The sequence below is a fragment of the Carettochelys insculpta genome, chromosome 5, assembly GCF_033958435.1.
Source record: "Carettochelys insculpta isolate YL-2023 chromosome 5, ASM3395843v1, whole genome shotgun sequence".
Taxonomy (NCBI): Eukaryota; Metazoa; Chordata; order Testudines; family Carettochelyidae; genus Carettochelys; species Carettochelys insculpta.
The window spans coordinates 30,911,193-30,936,584 of record NC_134141.1 but is presented as its reverse complement, the minus strand read 5'-3'; the positions used below and the strand labels follow the sequence as shown (position 1 = coordinate 30,936,584).

At 40.0% G+C, this 25,392-nt stretch overlaps 1 protein-coding gene across 5 annotated transcripts in view; it reads left to right on the top strand.

Moving 5' to 3' along the window:
• Nucleotides 1–25,392, top strand: part of PTPRD (protein tyrosine phosphatase receptor type D) — a 495,679-nt gene that overhangs the window by 110,366 nt on the left and 359,921 nt on the right. For all 5 annotated transcript variants that reach the window (XM_074994889.1, XM_074994887.1, XM_074994886.1 and 2 more), the window contains exon 2: nt 5,028–5,195. In XM_074994889.1, coding sequence (XP_074850990.1) covers nt 5,111–5,195 — 85 coding nt within the window. In that variant the 5' untranslated portion in view covers nt 5,028–5,110. The remainder of the gene's footprint in view (nt 1–5,027; nt 5,196–25,392) is intronic.

Sequence of the window (25,392 nt, the reverse complement as noted above, 5' to 3'; positions counted from 1 at the left end):
TGTTAAGTCAGAATAATTTCTTGCTCGCCTAACATACTCTATCATTTTCAGCCCTGATTGTCTTTCCATTTGTTTTTCTTGGTGGCGTTCTGCTTTAAGGGTAGCTGAGTTATTTGTGACTATTGAACTGGTAAGAGATCTTCCTACTCTTTCTGACAGGCTGAACAGTTATTAATTTTTTCAGCTGAGATTTGAGGATAAAATCTGTTTATGAAAGAGTAGATATTGATCTTATTTATATCACTGGACTTGCACAGATATGGAGTGGAGTTGCCAGGTCTGACAAGTGGGCACATTCTAAAACTGTGGGTTTGGTGAATGAAGCAAGGGTGATATTCATGGTGACTGAAGAGAAATCTGCTGTGGTAGTGCCCCATGGTTTCAGGATACCTGCCCTTTCATTGGCACCTTATAGACTAACAGAAATGTATGAGCATAAGCTTTGGTGGGCAAAGACCCACTTCGTCAGATGCAGGTAGTGGAAATTTGCAGAGGCCTGTGCAAATTTCCACTGCCTGCATCTGACGAAGTGGGTCTTTGCCCACCAAAGCTTATGCTCATACATTTCTGTTAGTCTATAAGGTGCCACAGGAGCCCTCGTTGCTTTTGCCCTTTCATTATAACTCTGGTTGATTGTCACTTGTCAAGGAACTTTCATCCTCTGTTCTCTACACTTATCGTGGATACAGTACTTGTTTCTACCCTCCTTGCTTCTCAGTTCACCTATCACACTAAAGAAAATTGACTGGAAATACACTTGTGAAATAGCTTTCCATGTGGACACCCTGTTGTGGAATATAAGGCACTTTATTTTAGAATAATTCGTGCACCTCTCAATTATTCTTGCATAAAATCCTTTTTTTTTTAAATTCTCTCCACGTGGGAAATAGTTTGGAATAGCTATCATGAATTATCTTATCCTGGTCAATTTTCCTGTGTAGATAAGCCCTAAGACTCAACATAGGTTTGAGACAGGTTGATGAGAGATGGTCATACAGTAAAATCTAGTACCTTGCAGCTGGGAATTGTAATCCAGTTGTTTTGCAGAGGGTTGAAGGTTGTCTAGAACAAAACATACAACTTGGTTACAAATAAGCCCTCCAGCAGAACAGGTAGAGAATATGTTTCTGCATCTGAAGAGCAGCTTTTGTTGCCTTTCTCTTCATTCACCTCTCAGCTATTTCTGTATTTACTAAAAGTTATACAGTAGGGTCTCAACATTCGTGAGGGTTTGGTGTTGAGAACCTTCACAAATACCATTTTGCAAATATTTTACCAGGGCTGGGCTCGTGGGCAGCTCTGGGCAGCAGCGGGGGTAGGCGGAGACTGGTGGCCGGGCTGTGGGGAGCTAGTCAGTGGCCATGCTGTGCCCCTGGCTGGTTCTTAGAGCCCTGGGGAAGCAGCCACTGGCACTTCTCCCTCGGAGCTCTGAGGAAGTGGCGGCTGCTGGCACTCCCTGTTCAGAGCCCTGGGGAAGTGGCAGCTCTTGGAGCTCTCAGCTCCTCAGCCCCAGGGAAGTGGCAGCTGTTGGCGCTCCCTGTCCAGAGCCCCTGGGAAGTGGCAGCAGCTGGCACTCCCAGCCATGGAGCCCTGGGGAAGCAGCAGTTGCCAGTGCTCCCCGTCCGGAGTCCTGGGGAAGCAGCCGCCTCTTGTGTATAATTGAATTTGTGAACGTAGAACCAGCGAATGTCATGAACTTACAGTACCATGCTCCAAATGTTGCTCAGCCACGAAGCTAGCTGGCTCTTGTCTCAGTGTTCAGTTCCTAGGGAAATACGGTGGTGTTGGAAGAAAGCTATACTTTTTTGTTAGAAGAATGATATCGCATTGAATTAGCTTTTTACTAATGGATGCTTGGAGGTGGCTTTGTCCATGGCTGGCATGAGTCTGTAATCTGTTTAGCTCTTACAAAGCTTTTCCATGTCAGTTTTCAGAAACAAGTGAACAGGGAGGAGGACTGAAAATGTACAGTTTGGTACCATTTTCAATGAAGAGGTCTGGGGCTGAAGATAAAGGTTATTTTAGGTCAGAACTGAGGCAGAGCTCTGAGGAAAAGCTTGACAGCACTTGCCTATCTCATGCCTTGTTTCTTTCCAGCTCCACTAACAATATTTTTTTAAAGAAAACACTGACAAAACTAAAATCAACCTCCACCCCTGCACCCAAAGTCCATTCTGCTCGCCTTCTCCAGACACCGATATTTTCACAGCCTAAAATGCTGTAACTCTGCTGTAGAAATATAAGCAATGGAATAGAAGAAATAGAAATTCAGGGTTCACCAGCAGAACATATTAGTGTGTTTATTGGTTAGTTAAGGCCATGGCACTGTGAAGGTGCAGAGAGAAGGAGCAGCAAGGTCTTCAGATTGTGTGGTCAGAGAGATAATGAGTGTCCCCTGGAGCTGAGACAGAATGCTTGGTACTTGTGGTATATGTGTTTAAAATGAATGTGATGGCGAGTTTTTAATATCTGCAGATCTCCTCACTTTCTCTTCTCAGCCTCTTGGTTCCCATACTTCACGTGTTTTCCTTTCACTTTCAGGCTTCCCATAGATTCTGAAAAAATGCATTTAAAAGACTTATTTCACTTTTCAACTAGGAGGTGGAGAAACACTTTTCAGTGTCATATTGGAAAATAATTAAATAAAACAGTCTTGAGCATATCATCTTTCTTTTTCCCTGATCCCTCACTTTTTAAAAAACTACCAAAAACACCTATGGTATATTTTAGGCTGCTAGTCCTAATATTACTTGGGTGAAGTGTATTTAACAAGACTCAGAAATGAATCTTAGTGGCCATTATACAGATTGCTTCTCCCTAGTCTGACATGGTTTGGGATCTGACAGGTCCCAAATGACAGAATTTGCCAGACCAGTGAGGTCCAGGGGTTCTGCCCCAGGAAGCCCCACTCTCCTGTTCCCCAGGGCTTACTGGGGCTGGCAGAGGGCTCCAGCAGGCAGTGGCTTCAGCTCCAGCCCTGCACTGCGAGGAGCTCTGATGGGAGCTCTGGTCCCATCCCCTGCTTCATGGATGGAAGTCTGACCCCAGCCCTGGGACTCTCTGGGCCTGCAACATCTGTGGTCCTGCCTGACCTCGAATTTTGCCAGATGAGAGGTTATGGGATTTAAAAGGTTCATCTTCTATGTGTCTGCAGATGTCAATTTAAAGATTTGCATGGTACAAAGATTGCGCCACTCCTTCAGTCTAGTAAAAGCAAAAGCAAAATCATCTTTTCTCTGAAAGCACATTTCATACGTCTTCATCTCTGTGATAGCATTGAAGTCATTATGTAGCAGTTGGCCCTGATACGCTTGCACAGACACAAATTGAGTCAGACTGGACTGGTGTCTCATGGACTTTGCTGTCATTTGAAATGCTGGCATGAAGATGGTAGTGATGAAAGCAGGGAGCTGGTGCCTTCAGCACTTTGCCTATGAAGGATTTTTTTGATTCATATCTCTTGATAGCTGTAGCTGGTTTGAGAGGTAGTTTTCCAGAAGAGATGGATAACACATGTAGATTTCTAACAGCTGGTCCTCTCTCTCTCTCTCTCTCTCTCTTTCTTTTTTTTTTCTTCCATTCTTTCTTGAGTAGATTCTTTCAGCATGCACTGTAGTGTAAAATAGGTTCTTCATACCACCCACATGTCTGTTAAGATCCATCAGGTGGAATAATTAGTATAATTTCTCTACTCCCTTTTGGTTTTTATCTTCGCTGCATGGAAGCTACTCATGCAGGGTAATGAAAAAAGATACTATCTGTTTTTCTTATTGTGCATGAGCTAACTCTCAGACCTGCCAAAGTATATATCTTACAACTCTTTTGAAAAAGTGCAATTAAATTGCAGTGTTATTTTAGTGACACAGTCAAGCTATTTTGGGATATCTCTAATATTTTCTCTCAGAGGGAAAGCATTTCTATGCTCTGCAATTTCTAATATTGCTTGGGTGGAGTGGATTTAACAAAGAATAGAATGGATTTCTTCTTAAAGGCAGATGCTTTAACAGTATTGTTGATTAGTTTTATATAACATGTTAAATTAAAAAAAAAAATACTGACCTGGAATATGAATCTTTATTTATGATTTCTGTATTGCATAACTTAAATAGACAAGAAAATCATAGAGGAAGTGTAACCTTTTGGACATGTGGAACCAAAACTGAATATGAGTGTTGATATGTTAATATGCAGGATCCCATATGTTAATATTTCAAAGCTGGCATTAGTGATAGTCTGAGAATCCGATTCAGACCTGTCATTCCTACCTGATGCCAAGAAAGCAGCTTCCTCTTTGTCATTTTTAGTGGACTTTTATCCTGTATGTTCCTAAACCCTTCCTTACTGCTTCAATATGCCTCATTCTGGTGATGTATTAACCTAATAATTCACTAGAAATTATTTCATTCATTCTCATGGACTATGGCTACACTGCATTCTGCTTTCTGAGGTAGAATGCAAATCAGCGAGATAGAAAATGCAAATGAAGTGCAGATCGTTCTTCTGGAAGAGGCTCTTCCAGAAACAAAAGCAGCAGGGTAGATGAGGTTATTTTGGAAAGGCTTCTTTGGAAAACAGGGTCTGCTTTTGCTTCCAGAGAAACCTGTTCCGGAAGCACAATTGTGCAAAAGTATGCAAATGAGGCATGAGATATGTAAATCCATGCTTCACTTGCATTTTTGATCTCACTTATTTGCATTCGGCTTCTGAAAGCAGAATGCAATGGAGCTGCAGACATGGTGTATTATCAAAAGGCAGTTCTGAATTGGCAAGACAAGGCCCCATACATGGGGTCTGAACATGGGAGAAGAAAAGATGCACTGGAGACAGGATGCTCTATGGCTCCAGCTTGTTGGCTTTAGGGCCAGAAACATCAATAGCATATTGCTACGTTCTGTCTAGTGCAGTCTGCTGAAAGTTCTTTGTGTATTTAAACTCTTTTGCATCTAAGTGTGAACACTGTCAAAAAAGAAAAACAACCCCTATAACCATATTTTGTTCTCTCTCTCTCTCTCTCCACCACGTCACAGGCTCTGAAAATACTTCGTCAGAAATTTCAGACCGGACAGACTCATAGTGGCTTCTGAGCCAGTGAGACCGAGGCTGCCAAAGCATGCTGGTGCCAAGCTGTCGGATGATGCACGTAGCCAGGCCAGTGGTGGTGCTCCTGTGCTTTTTGATATTTGCTGATGCTGAAAGTAAGCTTTACTATTCAATGGTTTTGAGGTCCTAGCCATAATGGACAGTTTTGTTTTCAGCTAACCATACCTGAGGGATTCTGAATAAGTCTTCTTTTTGATGAATTTTAAGACTGTAAGATCCTCTATGGCTCACAGCCAGTATTTGAACTGGTTTGTTTATGTGACTTCCTTACCATGTTTTCCTCTTAATGCCCCTTTTCTTAGTTGTCTAACAGTTAAATAGTTTCTTTTCTTTTCTTTTCTTTTTTTTTTCCCTTTAACTTGTTAATTGTTAAAGATAATATTAGTAAAATTATTTAGGCAAAACAAAGTCTACCTGTGTTTGCCAAATGGCAAATATTAGTTCCTTTAGGAACTTGTTCACATCCTTTGCTATTTCTTTTTAGGTTTAGTAAATTAAACAAAAGAGTATTGAGCCCAATTAAAATTCCAGGCACTTTGTAGCTGTCACAGCAGCTGTTCTAATGCATTATTTCCGACAGCTGTTGTGGACTAAAGTATTCAAACAAATCAAGCAGAACTGACAACTTTGTGGCTGGTCTGTGTGTGTAGTACAGGTATCTGGGTTCTGTGTTCTGGACTCATGATACTGTAAGGTTTTGGTGAATTAGCTTATCAATTAATGAGAAGATAATATCTTCTTTTTAATTGGGAAATAATTAGGCCTACCTTGTTTACATGTGTTCTTTCTCCCTATTTTGCAGAAATAAACTGAAAAGAAACCACTTGCTTGACAGACTGGTTTACAACAAGCTGTTTGGTTCACTTGGTACAACAGCATTTTTCACTTGGATCTTTTTTGGTCTATTAAAACATCAGCAGTCGTGAACTCTGCACTCTCCCCACCCCCACTCCCCAGCTTTAAAGTTGGCTCTAATCTTAGTACAGTGAAAACACAAAGGGTCAGTTCTGTTGAGATAAATTGAGATGAGATGAGAACTGGACACTATTTTAGTGAAAATAATTCAGTTAACATTAAGGCTGTTACTAAGCTCCTAGTGAACTCAAAGTGCACTGAATTATACTGAGACAGCAGCTTTTTTTTTTAAAATGGCCATGTTTTATTAAGGCTCTGTTTGCTAAATACAGCACCATGGTACAAAAATACATGAATAAACAAGCACACACAAACCATATATGTTTGTAGAATACAAACTGTTGAAACTATTTGGGTTGTTTCCAGATACTTAATGACCAATGTCTAAAGTCAAGCCAAGGACACTTTAGTATTTTAGCCTGCAATTCATTAACTGTGGAATAGCTCAAGCACTAGACATTGCTGCAGTTTTAAAACATCCCTTATTTTAAAAGACAAATATGTATGCTCAGTAAACAATAGATCTGAGAATCTGTTTAATTGCTTTCTGTGTAAGGTGCCAAAGTACTGTAGTTTTGGTTGAGCTGAAGTGAATTTTTGTGTGTTTTTATATTGCCTGTTCTTTACCAATCGATAACAACTGGCAAAAGGACAATCAAACCATTGCACCGCTCTTCTGTTTTATAAATCTGATAAGAGGAGGGAATATACTCTGAGGATTTATGTAGGGTTTACTTTCAGACAGGCTGTACTATAAAAGTACTTTAATAAGTATTTTAATAATGCCTCGATTAGTTTTTTTCAAATTATTGTGTTCTCACATTTCTTTATTACTTAAAACAAAATGTGGTGGTAGACTCTTAGACATTGTTTTGGAAGGAAGATGCTTTGTTAGTAAGTGTCTGATTTTAGCATACAGCATCAGCATGCAGTTTAAGGCATGTAAGGTCATGCTTTAGGATGAGGATGGACTTTTGTATTGGTTATTGCTGATTAATTTAAGCTAGACACTAAGGTATGCTCATAATAGGCATGATATGTAAACTGAGATAAATAGAAAAATGAAGCAAAATACCTACTCTTTAACTGTAACTGGATTTATTGCATATAGTTTCTGCAGATGTCTGGCATTTCCCAAGAGTGGAAACCACAGAGGCCCTTAAAAGAAGATGGTTATCACATGTTTAGTTTCTTTGCTTTTTTCACAATGGCTTGTATCATTTATTGTGTCATTACTCATTAATATTTTCCTGTGATAGTAATGGATATGAAATGTGCTCCAATTGCTCTCAACATAGGAAAAACTCCATCACGTTTCCATAATTCCTTAAAAAATAATGGACAAATCGGTCATACGCCATCTGAGTTCTATGACAGAAGAACTGACAGTTGATCCACTACCCTTTCTGGAAGGTGTCCCTGCAGTTAACGGCCATTACCAGACAGAATTTCAGAGAGCCAGGGCAGCGAGCCATAGAGAGATAAATTAAGTTAAACTGCATCTTGGAAAGGTTGATAGCATTACCGTATCATTTACTATTATTATGCACTAAAGTGTATATTACTCACTGTTGCTGTTTGTCACTTGAAGAAAGAGAAAAATACTGTTTAGGTCTGTATTTAAAAGATTTTAAAACAGAAAAAAGCATACCTTTACTATCAGAAGGCCATAGGAAATATAGCCAAAATATCAGTATCAAAGTAGAAATGGTATCATTACCTTCTTTCATTGAGAATAAGCTTCTTTAAGGGAAATTCAAATTCTTGAAACTAAACCCAACCATTATTACACTAGCCATAACTGTATTCTAGAGGGTCTGAAATTGTATTCAAGAGTAATGAGTAGTTATTATCAGATTAAACAAAATATTTTGTTTATAAAGATTTCCCTTTATGATCAATGGCGGAAAACTCAACTGGGTAGTACTGCATATGTTTTTTTTTTTTTAATTGGGGAAATGCAATTTCTTGCTTAATATTTAATTTAGTAAACTTGCAACATTCTAAAACATTGCATGTTTAGCTTAATTTCCCTTTACTACTTTTGCTTCTAAAAAAATATGTAATTTTACTCCAAAGTGGAGTTGTGATAAAGTGAAAGGGAAATACTGTATGCTATGGCTGATGAAAGAGAAAAGTGGATAGACTTTTATCAGTAGTGGGAGAATCTAAAAATGATCAAGCTTTTATGAAACAGACCTTCATCTGAGGTATCCTCTACTTCCTGATTCCAGTCTGTCTATTAAACTTAGTCTTATCCTGTCAAGTGGCAAATGCCCATGTTTCCTGTTGACTTCAATGAAAACTGAGCATACTTAGCACTTCTTGAGATTGTCCCCACAGTGAGACCAACTCTTTGCTACTTCATCTCTTGGGCTGCATCTACACTTTGAGATAAAATCGAATTTATTAAAATCGATTTCTTAATGCTGGGTTTAATCCATTCAATTTTGAGCGTGTTCACCTTCCCACATGCTCCCCATAAAACTGACTTATTGTTGCCGCACACAAATAGCTTAAATCGAGCTTCAAATGAGTGGTGCAGCTTCCACAGTTCCCTGAGCCCTGTAGCATTCTGGCTATTTTCACTGGTGCAGCATGGGAAAAAATTCCCCTCAAATAGATGTGGGTATCTTATGACATAGTCCCCCATTTCATTCCCTTTTTTCCTCCGCTGTGTTAAAAAAATATCCCTTTTTCCAGACGGGGGGCTGGCTTGCCTTTATAAGAGATGTCCCAACTGAGAAGGTTTTGAAAAAGGGATGCTAAAGCACTGGATCTTTGCAGAGGTGGATCTGGATTTAGACCTGCTGGCAAAGAAGACCCTTTTAAGAAGAATATTTTTGAACAGGCACAGGTGCTGCACTGAAACTCGAATGAATCACTGAAATAGTAACAGCTTGGGCTGCCTAAAAGACAGTGGACGTTTGACAGCCCCGAAAACTGTGACTGCCCAGGGAGACCTACCTCCTGCAGCTGTTAGCATCATGCCTAGTCTTTGATTAATTTTGGCCCTGGATATGGATTTAGGCCTCCTGGAAAAGAAGACCCTAAGTAGAAATGGGTGCTACACTGAAACTCGAATGAATCAGTGATGGTGTGGGGCAGCTAAAAGACAGCAGATGTTTGACAGCTCCATAAATCATGACCACCCAAGGAAACCCTTTGATTATGTTTGGACCTGATTCTGGATTTAGGGCTCCTGCCAAAAAAGACTCTTAGGAGAAGAATATGTTTAAGTAGACATGGTTGCTACACTGAAACTTGAATGAATCATTGAAATAGTTACGGTTCGGGGCCCATAAAAGACCCCAGACTATAGCCAGCACCCGAAAATTGTGACCACTGAGGGATATTTCCCCCAGGCAGCTAAAAGACCCCCAACTATAGCCAGCCCCTTTGGCCTTTGGATAAAGCCCATACAAAAAATTTGGTCCGAGAAGACAGCTACTCTAGTGACAAAGTATTTTCTTCTATTGACCAAAATTTGTGTCTGCTGAGTGAGACATCCCCCAGGTGGCTAAAAGACCCCTGACTATAGTGAGCCCCAGAAATCATGACCGCCAAGGGAGAGTTCCCCCAGGTGGTCAAAAGACCCCCGGCTACAGCCAGCATGCAAAAATCGTATCCCTCACCCTGTGCAAGTGCCTGGCACCTTGCACAGCACATCCTTTTATTGGTTTGGTGTCAAGCCATGTGATGCAGTTGGGCATGGGAAGATTCCAGACTGCATGGTGCCTCCTGGGGGTAGGAAAGAAGGGGATGTGGGGAGCAGGAGAAAGTGTGAATGACTGAAAAGAAGTTTCTCGTCCTATCAGACAAGCACAACCACCACCCACATTGTACATGGTATGGGGTGGCAGGGGCGGGGGAGGGGGGTGGGCAGCATCTGACACCAGGCAGCACAGAAAAAAAAAGGCAGCTAGCAGGGGTATACACAGAACCACAGACCCTACAGCTGTGCTGCTAGCAAAGAAAAAGAAAGAAGATTTTTCAGCCTCTCATGACCCTGCAGCCACAGGCTTCCAGGGGCTGAACTGTAGCAGTCTTCCTCTTGCCTAATTCCTCTGCACCTGAGAGCAGTGGAGATGGAAGCGGCCAGAGTGGAGAACTGTGGGGCACATATGGGACATAGCCAGAGGCTAACTAATTAAATTTAAAGACATGGCATGTCCTCACTACTCTTCATTCAGAATTTTAAATTCAAATTGTATGCTACACCCATCAGGATACTAGGATATTAATATTTCAATATTATGTTGATTTTAGTGCTGCATAAATTGAGCTAATGGAATTTATAGTGAGGACAGGCACTTGGACAAAACGGGCTAATTGACTTAAAATAGATAGTATCTCATAGCATAGACATAGCCTTCTTCTGCTTCTCCTCCTCCTCCTCCTCTTTTACCACACCACAGCTGTAACAACTCCATGCACATGCAAGATGAATAGGGGAGGGGAATTCCAAAAAGTTAATGTAACATGTTAGTCATCTTAATAAGCTGAGTCAAGTTTTGGCTGAAGGTTTAAGTCAGTTTTATTTTGATCTGAATGGCCTTTTGATAAATGTCAATGAATGAGTGAATGTTAGCTAGATGGTCTTAGAGATGCATGTCCTATATTTTAGTGAACTTTCATGGTCTAATTTGAAGGAAAATATCTCTGCATGTGTGAATCTATAAATTTTGTCTCACCTATCCCCTCTCTATATACATTTAAGATTAAGATTTTTGAGTTTCAAGCACAGGATTTAAAAACATGTATGTACATAATTATGTACATAGGAGCCAATGTCAGCACCATTCACACAAATGTCTGTAAAGTCTTTCCAAATTATTAACAATAAAATATACACTCTTATTCTGAATGTATTTGGCTCCACTTAGTCCTATAGTTTAAGTTACTAAATACATTGTCAGCATAAATTTGAGAGTCATGGTGAGTAAATTATCTTGTATTAGACCAACTGCTTTTGAGCTCTACAGAGCCCTTCAGGTCTGGAAAAAGTGATCCAAATGTCACAGCTAAATTGGAGGTGGAACATAGCAAATACATATTCTAAGGACTATTTAAGGTAGAGGGGCCTGTTAACACCTCTGCAGTCATAGGACAAAAAAAGAGGAAGTTTGTGAGTTAGACTGTTATAATATGCCATAAATCCAATGTCTGTTCAGTCCATGACTTTTAGTATCTAGCAGTTATGAGTTTAAGCTCCCTGCCTCATATTTTGAAAATGTTGTGCAGCTTTCCTCTGTGGGTAAGGACTAGTAGGTCCAGATAGAGAGTGGCCCCTTTGTGAGAAGTCTTCATCTGGGGTTGATGGATTGTTTTATTTCAGTCAAGTTGTTGGTGGTGGTGTATTTAGTGCACTGGATGATGTATACCACAGATCATGGTATTGTGGCTCTTGAAAGGTGTGTTGGATGGTATATTGATCACTGTAGCAGTGGGGATACAGCTGCAGGTTTTGCGTCTCTTCTGGCAGGAAATGGTGCTGCTTTGAGTGTTGTGTCCTGAGTCTGTGGGGAGCTGGCCTCACGATATGAAGGGGAGTGTATGAAGGCCAGAAGTTGTGGGGGGTTCAAGAAAGATTTCTTTCAGCATGGGGTTCTCATCCAGTTTGGATGGTAGAAGTTTGAGCATATCCCATATGGGATGGTAGGTAACTGGGGTGTGCACTTAGACAAAGGTTTATATCTGCGAAAGAAAGTTCTCACAGAGTAAGTGTCTGGGCAGCCTATTCCATGATACAATCTAGTTCTTTAATGGAGTGTCCTTAGTGTGGTAAATTGTCTATTCTGGACTTGTTCCATGGAACATATTCTGTGGTATCTGAGTTCCTGCCTGTAGATAGGGTTGCCAGATTTTCAAAAAGCTTATGCTGGACGTGTAGAGCCCCGCTGGCAGACCCAGTTTATAACTTATAACAACAATTGTAAAGACAACTTCAGACTAGTGTGAATTTTGAGTTTACAATGTCCATTTTGGTTTAGTATTTGACAGTTTTGCGCCTAGAAAAGGATGTATTGCAGCAGTTTGTTCAAATGCTAGGGGAAAAATAGTAAATCTAGCCCTCCTTGTTTAGAAAGGGAACGGTACAGGTTCATGTTTCTCAACAGCCACTTTGTTCTAGTTTTCGTGGTGCAGATGGAAGTTAGATTAAAAGAGAACCTTGTATTTCTTCCACTAGGACAGTATTAACATCTAATTCTTTGTAATGAGAAAAATATTTCAGCTATTCCTGTGATCTTATAGTACTGCTGTTGTTTTTCTGTCAGCACAGCAGTAACTAACAACAATTGTGTTTCAAAACTCTGTTTCTTTTTTTTTTTTAAATGGAATATATTCCAAATATTCCTCTAAATACAAAAGAATGTGGTATTTTATTATCTCTCTCAGATGTCTGTAATGATGAGGTGTCAAGGTGAGCACTGAGCTGTGGAAAAGAGGTTTCTATAAAATATCTGTAACTGGTCTCTCAGAAGTCTAGTTTTTTTAAACATCTAAGGGTGCTGTCAGTGGTGTTCTGCACTTACTTGTATGGTAGCATTAAATATCCTCTGCAGATGTTTTCCCTGTATTATTTCCTAGCATTTTTATCAAATTACTACAAACTTCTTCCTGAAAGAAGGAAGGATGGAAGGTAAATATCCTAAGTTTAATTGACTCAGGGCCTTTTTTCTTATGCAGCTAACAGGGTCCTTCATTCCAAAAGTGGGGAGGGAGGGAAATCTTTACAGAATGGTTAGAAGGACTTGATCTACTATGGCCCTATAAGACTTCTGAGTGACTTCTGATGAGTTGTTCACATGCACATAGAAAGAGTCTTTGGTTTTAATATTAACAAAAAGTCTTGTGGGACCTTGTAGACTAACAGATATTTTGGAGCATAAGCTTTCATGGGCAAAGACCTGCTTCATCAGATGCATGAGTTGGGGGGGGGGGCAGTTTCAGAGGGTTATTTAAAGAGTGGGGTCCCAGTAAAGGGGGAGGGCCAGAGCTGACAAGGTCTATTCAGCAAGGTGGAAATGGCCCAGTATCAACAGTACCTGTCAAAAGAGGAAAAGACAAGTCAGATCAGACAGGGGGATGTGAGCCATTGTCAGCATCTAATGGGGAGCTATCAACACCCAAAGCAGGAAAACTGTGTTTGTAAGCTTTGAGCCACTCCCAGTCTCTGTTTAATCCATGGTTAATGGAGTCAAATTTGCAAATAAATTGCAGCTCAGAGATTTCTCTCTCCATTTGATTTCTGAATTTTTTTTTGTTTCAGAACTGTCACCCTTAAATCTGCCACTGAGTGTCCAGAGGGTTTGAAATGTTCTCCCACAGGCTTCTGTACATTACCGTTCCTGATGTCTGATTTATGTCCATTTATTCTTTTACGGAGAGACTGTCCAGTTTGGCCAATGTAAATTGCAGTGGGGCATTGCTGGCACATATTATATTAGTAGATGTGCAGGTAAAGGAGCCCCTGATGGTATAGTTGATGTTAGGTCCTGCGATGTCATCACTGGGTTTAATATATTTTCTCTATAATTCTTTCACCTTAAGAATAGATATTCTTGCTTATAAAGAGCAGTGTGGTAGCTTGTAGCATGTGTGGTAACTCGTTACACTTCCATAACTTTCAGAGAGAAAGCAAAGTGCAGGCACTGGTCTTGGTTAGGCCTGAATGTAGGCAGGGAACTGGCAAACTGGACAAATCCCAGTCAGGAGGAAGTCAAGTCTCTCTCTCTCTTTCTCTCTCTCTCTCTCTCTCTCTCACACACACACACACACACACACACACACACCCCACAACTTTCAATTTTGTTTTTCTACTTTAAAAAGTTTAGAATTGTTTTAATAGTTCAACCTCAGGAAGTTTTTCAGTTGATTTTATGAAAATTGCTATATGGTATTGTGGCAGTAATTTTATATTGCAGTTGTTAAATCTGACAATAAAATACCTCAAGTAAAGCACTTGTATTATCAGTCTTGAAAAAGTTTTTTTCTTTTCAGTAAGAAATAGAACAGCCTATTACATGAAACCGTCCTTTTACAATGTTCCACAAAGTGAAGGCCTTGTAATGCATATGACTTTCAAGACAGGAAAATCATGAGAAATGAAAATGGAATGCTGATTGTTCTAAAGGCAGTGAGTCAGTCATGGAAACAATGGAGAATTCAAGTGGATGTGTAAGCCAATACTTAACAAACTAGTTATTTTATCATGTACTTTCAAAGTAAATTTGAATTATATTATTCATCCATCCTGATAAGACTCCTGGTGTGGACATAATTACTAAAGTACCTGAGGTAAACTTCCCGGTATTGATAGCTAGGTCTATCACTGAGGTATCTACTTGTAAAGCTTCCAGTAGGGCATTACTCATGCATTGCAGTACATACAGTGGTAATTAGCTTACAGTACCCATTAACATTGCCTTCTGCTTTACTTGTTCCTTATATTAACCATTAATTCATTTGGAAAGATGTATTTTACTTGGAGAGTAGATAATCCACCCTACCTCTCCCACCCCGCTCATAGACTACTACTGACAACAGTTAGAAAAACATTCTGTTTGAGTAGATTATTTTCTAGTTGTCCAAGAAGGGATTCTTGCATCTTCCTGGCTGATGACAGAGGCGTAGTATTGCGTTATGGCAGTTGAAATGGCCTGTTTATGATATACTGCTGAAGAATTAAAGTTTCCTACAAGAGACATGAGATTATTAGACTGTGAATAAAAGCCTTTCTGCTAAAGCAGGAGACTGAGTTTGAGAGAGCAACATAAAGATTCCAGGCAGTCTTAGTGAACAGAATAATACAGGTTGAACCACTCTAGTTCCACACCCTTGGGACTTGACCAGCGCCACATCAGAGAATTTGCCAAACCATGTAAGGTCAGTGTTGTTTACCGGTACTACTAATGCTTACTGGGCTCTCAGAATATATTTAGGCATAAATTAGAGCTAAATAACAGCACAGAGCCAGGACTGGTGTCTGTAAATAAACTTTATGGGACTGTGGAAACTTGGCCACACCCATGATAAGTGGACATCCAGCTAACTAAAAATCACACCAGACAACGGATGTTGCTGGACTAGAGAGTGCTGGGCTAGGGGTTCAACCTATAAATGAAACCACTTAGGAAAATTGCCATCCGCTGTTGGCCTATCATGAACAATTAAACAGAACATATAAAGACTACTGATATAAAGGATCTCACAGTAATAAGTAGTATCTGTTTGAAGTCATATTGATAAAAATAAATTAGGCAAGTGATTATCAGAGGATACTGATATTCCACAATACTCAGCCTTTTAAAATGTTATGAACATACACAAAACTAATATTTTCTACTAGGTTCATTCAACTACTGCCTAGATTAAGCATGTATAATAGCCATGTGATCTAAAATCTGCAGTAGTATGAATAGAAGAGTAAGCTGTATCTCACAAGTTCATAAAACAGATGTAAGTAGCAAAGTAATACAATATGGTGTTCGTTGCATGTGCAAATGACTGTCATTTACATGAGAATAGGTGTCAAGCTACCAAGGGAAAAGCAACTAAAAGGAAAGTGTAACATAAAGTAGGCCTTCTCTACTTTAACATTTAATCTGAATTAGAAAGTAAGTTCAGGTGCATACACATGGAATGAAAATTGATTGATGGACCATAAACAGAGGTTAAAAATTAAGTAGCAGTGTATTGTGCGAGGCTCAATATAATGTCACGCATGAATGGGCGACAGGCCTTGTGTTTTTAGTGTCTTCATTAATGAGTTGTTTTTGGAGGGATTAAACCACAGAAAATGAGAGGATGATGTTAACCCTGTACAATCTTCCTATCTTAGTCATAACCAGTAGTGCCCTGCTGATGATAGATAAATAATATCTGTCTCTCTAGAGCCTGATAATGTCAACAGAGAATAAGAAAATAAATATAGTTTTGTAAAAATGGAAGTTGATAAATCAGGGGAAAATAATTAAAATCTCCAATCACAAAGTGCCATGGAATGCCACACATAGAAATAGTAATTTCAAAGGTTTTAAGAAGTCCTAATGAATATTTGTAGGCAATACACTGAATATGGGTTTACAATATAACAATAATTTTTTGGAATGCATACATGGAAGCATCATCATGTGAATCAGGAAGGTGGCAGGAAGTCATCTTATGTTAATGATGAGTCCATACTTGAAAATAATACATTCATTTCTGGGATATCAAAAAGACTTTATCCATTAGGCAATATTTAAAATAAATAAGGGCCCCATGCTGTAAAATCATAATCACATAAGCAGTACTTAATAAGATGAGTAGTTCCATTAAATATTTAACATATGGTTTAGCACTCTTAGATCTTTGGTAGTTTTTCTTGATTTTTTTTTCAGTTCCCCCTCCTATTTTCTTCCTTTTTTTTAAACCCCAGAAATAAATGCATAAAACTGCCATTTCACTTGTGTCAGACCAGGATTTTACCCAATATGTTAGCAGGAGGTGGGATTAGAATATCTTGTGTCAAATCCTATTCATTTTTCTTGTGCTCTTAGTCTCAGTATTTCACAGGCATTAAGCAGGACTGTCTTTTCCATATCTATCATTCTGTAACAATGACTCATAAATGGTCATTATCTAATTATGTATATTATAGAAATAGTCAAAAAAAGCCAATGATGAAATTTTGGCCATGAGATATTCATAAATCTTTTAGGAAGGTATAATATTTATTATACCAAACCCCATTTTATAGATTAAATCAAAAAGGATATTCGTAACAAATATGAACAATGTGTGATTACTTTTAAAATTGTGTCCCCCATGAGGAATTCATTCAGATTTAGTGAAACTTATTCTAAAATATATTAATTGAACATCAGTTTGTTTAGAGAGTTCAACTACTGTATTCGTAGAAATATCTGTATAGTAACCTATTACAACCTCACTAAATGTTTTAATCAATAAATACTAATTAACATACATTAGGTGCAGGAAGCAAATGCCTCTTTGATTTAATAGGATAATAATTGTGTACCAGGAACCAGTTAGCTGTTGAAACCATCCATTATTTTACAACACGGACTATGACAGGGCACACAGTTTTAATACACTAATTTTAAATGCACATATTATGACACTATGATATGATTGAACTCCATTTATATCCCCACAGAGAAAATATATTATTTTCCTCTCAGAATTATAATTAATGTAAAAAAATTTTGCAATAAACAAGTTATTTTAGAAATTCACTTAAAATATTACATGTACCTATTCCAAGTTATGGGGTTATATATATTATCACCAAATATTTTTGTAAATGACTTCATTTTAAAATATAGAAAACAATAACTAATATTTTTATGTTTTTTCTTTTGTACAGCTCTTTCCATTGCCTAACATCTGTTTACAAAACATCAACCAGCTCCTAAGTAGAACTTGCGTATGCCAGATACCAGTTTAAGATTAATTTTTACAGTTGAATTATAGACATCTGAAATAATATTGTGTAATGGAATTGCAAGACGACTTTTAACTGCAGTGATAGGAATTATGTTGTTATGGTGAAAATAATTTTTAGGATTGTATTAAAAAATTGGATTTTTCCAATGCAGGAAGTCTTTAGAAAACTTAATAGTTCTATCCTGCCTCCCTACCTGCACTGCAATATGTTATTATGCCTCTCAGATTTTTCTTTTCTTTTTGAAATGAGTGGCTCATTTTCAGTACTGGCAAAAAAAATTGTGAAATTTCATTATTGCCATTTATTAAGACAATGGCTGGCAATAGTGTTAAGTCTTGACATTTAGATAGTGAAGTGTAGATTAAAGGGTCTGTACCAACATGATGAGTACATTTCAGGAGCATTCTGCTTGTCAAAGAGTGTTGCACAGTTAAAAAAATCTATTTATAATTATATTAGCCATAGTTTTTACATTTCAATCATGTTTCCATGAGTCTTTATAAGCTTGTAAAAGGGGAGGTCAGATGAGAAACTGTAGCCAAAATTTGAAGTGAATTTGCTTAGTTGAGTCTGAGATGTGGAAGTTTGGGTAAGTAGGTAAATTGTTACAATGTTTCTTTACCATGTCTTGAAAATAAGAGTGAGGTCCACTGCACTTTTTTTTTGTTCTGGTACTTGCTGGTACTGAGTACTGGCACCTCAGCAGCCATAGTCATGGGAATAAGTGGAGGAGGGAGAGTGGGTGTGGGAAGCCGGGGCAGCTTCTTTTTTTTTAAAGGCACTAGTGAGGTCTAGTAATTTCAAATGTTGATTTTTTGCAGAGCACTGTTTTATACCATTTTTAAGGAAGGATGGGATTTGAAAAATTACTAATGAATGAGGAATATCAGAATGGTCTATAAAATATAATAAAATTGGCTACTGATTAATGGGGAGCTAATCTTGCATTTTGAAAAGGAGACATGTGATGTATGTATGGTTAATGCACAATGAATTATAAACATGTTCTTAAAATGTGTTTGGGAGGTAGAGCTTCAGATTCCCCATGTTAGACAAAGGAATGTGATTCTGCCTGCTTGCAGATATCTTCAGTATAAACTAAAGAATGCATAAGGTGGCTAGCTAGCAAGTGTGAAAAATTGGGATGGGGGTAGTGAGTAATAAGAGTTAAACATAAAACAAAGCCCCAACTGTGAGAACTCTACTATAAAATCAGGACACCTGGTCACCCATGCAAGGCGATAAAAAGGAAATATGTTTCTGTAAAAGGTGAACAAAGCCATCCATCCATTGAGCGAGTGAGGGAGATAGCCAAAATACACATAAGCTTCCTGGTGGATGCAGCAAGCTGAGCCCCCATGAGGGCTTCCTGACTTCGAAAGCAAAGATAAACTTTGACAATATAAACAGAGAGAGCAAGCAACAGAGTAATTTTGGCATCCTTCACCTGAACAGATGCAGAAACCAGGCTCTGTGCTTGATCCACAAAAATCACACATTAGGAATCTGACTATGCATATACCCGTCAGTGAGTATTTCAGTGGAGCAGGCCGTAGAATTCAAGACCTGAAAACCTGCATCCTAAAACAAAGACTTTAATACCAGATTACAAAGGGAGACATTTGAATTGGAGTTTATTCTTCAGTTTCATACTTTACACCTTGGTCTTAACAAATATAGCAATTGCCTTGCACATTACAAGGACCGTTTTCCCATCTTTGATATTTGTATTACTCTCAGGCAAGTCACTTAACTTAATAGACAGTTGCAGTAAGTTTCTGTCCCCCCCCACACACTTCACTCCCCCTTTCTGTCCTAGGAAGGTGATTTGTCAGTTTTCATGTAATTTTTTTTCCATCTTTCTGTAAAATTCTTGTCCGTTTACTTTTATCAGAATTTCTAGTTCTGAAGAAGTGAATCTGTCCTGTGAAAGCACATCACCTAATATATCATTTTGTTAGTCTTTAAGGTGCTACAAGACTGCTTTTTGTTTTATTTGAACCAAAGACTCTAGTTTAAGTTTTAGCTATAGAAATGCAATTTTACATTTGTTTTTAACCATTTCTGCCCCAGTTCTTTCCATTCAGAATCACCTAAATATCTGTTCTTTGTTAATTAACCTAATTTTGTTTAATTACACTTTCTAGTTCAGTGCTGTCAAACTCAAGAGTAAAATTCTGAGCTAACCTAAGAGGGCAGGTGCTGTGTACAGTCTCTTTAAAGAAGCAGCAAACTTGGTAACATTTTGTGAGTGCTGCACAGGTGCTGACACATCCCCTTTCTGTCTGCATGAGCCCATGCAGGCTGACACACCCATTTTTTTAAGAATGAATTTGCCACATCTATAGGGTTACCATATTTCCTGATGTGAAATATGGGGCACCTGGTAAAATTGCTTGGAGTTAACTGAGTTCAATGCCAATCCATCAGAACATGGATCGGGAATTGGTTAAAAGACAGAAAACAAAGGGTTGGAATAAACGGTAAATTTTCACAATGGAGGGGGGTAACTAGTGGTGTTCCCCAGGGCTCAGTCCTGGGACCGATCCTGTTCAACTTGTTCATCAATGATCTAGAAAATGAGGTAAGCAGTGAGGTGGCAAAGTTTGCAGATGACACCAAGTTGTTCAGGACAGTCAAAAGCAAAAGGGATTGTGAAGAACTACAAAAAGATCTCAGCAAACTGAGTGATTGGGCAGCAAAATGGCAAATGAAATTTAATGTGGGTAAGTGTAAGGTAATGCATGTTGGAAAAAATAACCCAAATTACACGTACTACATGATGGGGTCAAATTTAGCTACGACAGATCAGGAAAGGGATCTTGGAGTTATAGTGGATAGTTCTCTGAAGACATCCACGCAGTGTGCAGCGGCAGTTAGTAAGGCAAATAGGATGTTAGGAATTATTAAAAAAGGGATCGATAATAAGACAAAAGATATCATACTTCCCCTATATAAAACTATGGTACGCCCCCATCTCGAGTACTGCGTGCAGATGTGGTCTCCTCACCTCAAAAAAGATATATTGGCATTACAAAAGGTTCAGAAAAGGGCGACTAAGATGATTAGGGGCTTGGAACGGGTCCCATATGGGGAGAGGCTAGAGAGACTGGGACTTTTCAGTTTGGAAAAGAGGCGATTGAGGGGCGATATGATAGAGGTATATAAAATCATGAATGGTGTGGAGAAAGTGAATATAGAAAAATTATTTACCTTTTCCCATAATACAAGAACTAGGGGACACCAAATGAAATTGATGGGTAGTAGGTTCAAAACTAATAAAAGGAAATTTTTCTTCACACAGCGCACAGTCAACCTGTGGAACTCCTTGCCCGAGGAGGCTGTGAAGGCCAGGACTCTATTAGGGTTTAAAAAAGAGCTTGATAAATTTTTGTAGGTCAGGTCCATAAATGGCTATTAGCCAGGGATAAAGTATGGTGCCCTAGCCTTCAGTACAAGGGCAGGAGATGGATGGCAGGAGATAAATCACTTGTCTTCTGTTCTCCTCTCTGGGGCACCTGGCATTGGCCACCGTCGGCAGATGGGATGCTGGGCTTGATGGACCTTTGGTCTGACCCAGTATGGCCATTCTTATGTTCTTATGTTCTTAACTATGCAGTGGAAGCGTTCAAAATAACATTAAGTTGAATGAGTACCCATTTAAAAGATATAGTACATTATTATAACAAAATAGGTAAAAAATAAAAATATAGATCTACAGTTAAGTAGTTATTGCTCTGTAGAAGTGCCTCCCTTGTCCCCATCTTTTTGTCATCCAGTGTGGGCTTGTAGTTTGCTTGTGTGTGTGTGTGTGTGTGTGAGAGAGAGAGAGGTGCAGGAGCCAGAGGAGGGTCCTCAGAGCATGTCAGTGAGCTGGTGGAAATCAGGGCTGGGTGCGTGTGCAGGAGGGCAGGAGTCTGGACAGGGGGTGGGGAGTGGGGAGGAGCCCTGGGTCTGAGTTCTAGAACGATGTAAGCCATTTGGTGTTTTTGTGGCAGTATAAAAAGAGAATGAAACCTATTAGGTCAGTTTCCCCTCCACCCCATTTAATTTCACTGGAGTCAGCAGATTTACAACAGATAAATTATACCCCCATCTTTCAAAGTGAAACTGTGTATTATTCCATACCTGATACCTTTCAATACCTCACTATATTTAATATAGCATAGCATACCTTCTGATAGCCATACACACTAATCAAAGCCTAATGCCAAACCTTCCAGCCTGCCACCAGTTTGTATATAATAGACCTATGTCTTAATACCCCACTCTGAAAACAGGATTTTCAGGGCTTGTAAATTATAAGCCCCCAAGAGAGTTGCAGCACTGAAAAGCTTGGAAATCCTCACCCCCTTTCTCTGATGCTGCCTCCCACAGTCTCCGGCTGAAATCTCCCATCATGGGTTTATCTCCACCGAACAGTGACTTGACCTCCCATCTAACTACTTGGCCCAGCTGCCCCTCTCTACCCCAGAGACGCCAGGCCACATGGTGTCTGTTTGTTTCCTAGTTGCTGCCTGTGGGCTACCACCTCTCACCCCCCCTCCCCTGCCCCCCAATCAAACCTCTCTTTTCTGCTGTCCTGGCGTAGCTAATTCTCCCTTTCCCCAGGGCAGGGCCAGATTAAGGTAAGAGATGCAGTCTAATCGTTCAAATACCCCTTCCCAAAGGTATGCTAAAACTTGATGGAAATCACTTATCTGGAAATTCAGCTCTAATTAAAAAGTCAAATAAACAGGATCTATGTTAAAATTCTTCCTGTTTTTTTTTATTTGCCATGCACCAAATACTAAAGTAGCACAGGATTTTTTTTTAAATATTGATCAGTTTCAGGTATCTACAAAACTTCTAAAGCATTATGTTGTAAAAAGATTTTTTTTCTTTCTAAAACATTAACACCTATGCAAAGTGGAGCAGCCCAGCTACCTACTCCCACCCTATTTCTCCCGATACCTCAACTTTTTCCACCTCCTCTCGTAGGGTGGGGACTGTGACTCTGGCCTTTGAGGGAAAGCACAGGCAGAAAGAATGAAACAGTGGTTAGACTTCCCAAAGGGCGGGGAGGGAGGGGGGTGTTCCACCTGCCACATCTGCCTAAACAATTTTAAAGGGTCTGGGGCTCCTAGGCCATTTCAAATTCCCTTGGGTCCTGGACACTTGCCGCTTTGCCCCGCATCCACCAGTGGGCCGGGCTGAGCCCCCTCACGCATGCCAGACACCTGGGCCCCAGCCTGGAGCCCCCTCCTGCTGTACCCCAAACCCCTCATCCCAGGCTCTAACCCAGAGCATGCACTCCACACTGGAGCACGCTCACCCCAGTCTTCTGCCCCAGTCTGGAGCACCCCTCCATATTCTGAACCCGTTACTTTTGGGTTCACCTCAGATCCTAGGGGGCCCACAAAATCTAATAGTCCTGGCCTCCAGAAGAGTTAATCCTCCCCATCAGCCCTCCTCCATGATTCATCTTCCTTGACCCCTTCTTTCTGTCTCTGCGCCCTCCTGAGCCATGCCCCCCACCCTTTGTGGGACTCTTCCAAACCCATGATCCCCCATTAAACCCCTGGCCTGGGTCAAACTGCTATTCACTGAGTCCAGAGACTTGCCTGTTTGCACTGCCTGTGGGCTACCGAGCTAAGCAGCTGTCACCTCGTACCCCCAACTGGCTGCCCCCATTCCCTTCCATAGGGCCCTGCCCTCCCTACCTCAACCCTGTTATCTACCAGCAGTGTTTGTAGGGGGAACTGAGAGACAACCTCCGCTATCTTTTTCAGGCAGTATGAGCAGAGTGCATAGCAGCCACAAAGCGTGAGTCTGGCTGCTGAGTTCTGTGCCCCTCCTCCATTCTGCCCATGCCCCCCATCATTGCCCTGTTTAATGAGTCCACACACCTCCTCCAGACCGCTCTTTAAACAGATAGTTCCTGCTGTTTAAAGAGCTGTCTGTCTCTTCAAAATTTATCTCCCTTCTTTGCACATACAAGACAATTAGCCTGTTGTTTTTTAAAAAAAAAATTTGGGATGTTCGCCAGGGAGCTTAAAAAAAGGGACAGTCCTGGCTAAAACAGGACAGATGGTCACCTTATACCTCTGTGGCCTTCACCCACATTTCTTGTATGCACATCTCTAATCCCTAGGCAATTTTGTGCTCCCACAGTACAATGCATATTCTCTTTAAACTGTTTAATTACACAATCACAAACCGTTGTCTTTGAATGTGTAGTAAGCAGAGCTTGACGGAAGGACATTCAGATCCACAATACAGAGATGTTCAGTTTGAGCTGAAGGTACATTTTTGGCAGGTGCTGGTTATTACTTCTCTGGGGCAGGCCCCAAGAGGAAGACGCAATAGATATAAGTCCTGCAGTATCACACAACTCTTCGTAAAATAACAGGGGAATGTGGTAATCACAAAGGTTCATTCTACTGCCAGAAAGAACCTTGCTGTCATTGTCACCTCAGGTGTGTTTTGTAGTCTTCTGCTCTAAGCTGCCCTCACGGAACTAAGGACAGAAATAACTATTCGTTAATTTTTGCAATTTATCAGAACTTCACAAATTCATTGCAGTAGTTTGTGCCCTCTGGGTTGAGAAAAGAGCAACCAAAGCAGCAAAATTAGACCAAAGGACACAGGGGGAGGGAATAACCTGATCCCTTCCTCCTCCTATTTCTCCTTGGCATGAGAATGGTCAGCAGAAAGCAAGGCAGGGTGTGCAGTGTCTCAAGGAATGCCAGTATGTTCCTTGCCAAATATAGTGACAGTGGATACAGGTAAAGCTGAATGCACTTTTTTAAAAAAAAATAACATCTTAATGGGGTAAATTTGCTTCTAAGAAATGGTTCTTAAAGACACTTAAGCTGAAACTTCCTAAGACTAAAAGATTTGCTGATATTTTGAGTTTGTCGTATGAAAGCGCTTTAGCTACCATGTCTATTTTCAGAAATGCTCTTGTATTTTTAAAGGGGTATTGTAGGTTTGGCTTTTTGAGGGAAGAGGGTAGAATTTTTTTTTCTTTTTATTTCTGTGGTTACCATGTCCTTTCTGATTTTACTCTCTGATGCCAGAGGAGACATTTGTATACTCTAAAGGCTTAACTTTTTATAAAACAGCACCCTTCCAGCCAACATCCACTGCTTTAACTAGTCTTTACAATTTAAATGCATGGGCTCTACTGCCATATTTGACTTCAAATGCTCCCAATATAAAACATGCTGATTAAAATCATATGCTTTCCAGCCTATGCCAACATCACAACAAACAAATAAAACCCACTACTTGTTATGTTAAGGTGTAACATCAGAAATTACTGCTGTCTCTGGAGAACTCCCTCACACTCTTCCATGCCATCAGCACACCAGCTGAAAATCTCAGTTTGCCTGGGAAAGTCCTCTGTGCTGAATATTTGTCTTGGCCAACAGATGTCAGTGTCCTCGGACTGAGGGTGCAGCCTCTGTCTCCCATCCCCCCTCAGGAGAAGAATAAGCCCCTCAAACTACACTGTGTCCCTGACTTTTTACCATTGCACGTAAAACAACTAGTGGTTGAGGTACAGTGTGGGGTGGGGAATGTTTTGTTTGTGGAGAAAAGTTCTTACTCTAGCACTTCAGCTGAGCTCCGCTGAGTTACAAGAGGCATTGTCATGCAACAGCATGGGTCCAGCAGCAGTTGAAGCACAAGCTTCACAGCTGCTGCCCATCCAGTTCTGTACAGCACAAGAATTGGGTCCCCATTCACTACCTATTATGAAGTAATTCTTGGCCTCCAGGCATCTCTCACACACCTCATTGAAGCCCACCTTCTGCATGCTCTGGAGCCTGCAGCCATGAACCCTTCTTCAGCCCCATTCTAACCCTTTCCCAGCTCAGCTCTTTTCTTTTCTGGTTTTGCTACTCTTTCTCCCCTCTGGACCTCCAGTGCTATGATTA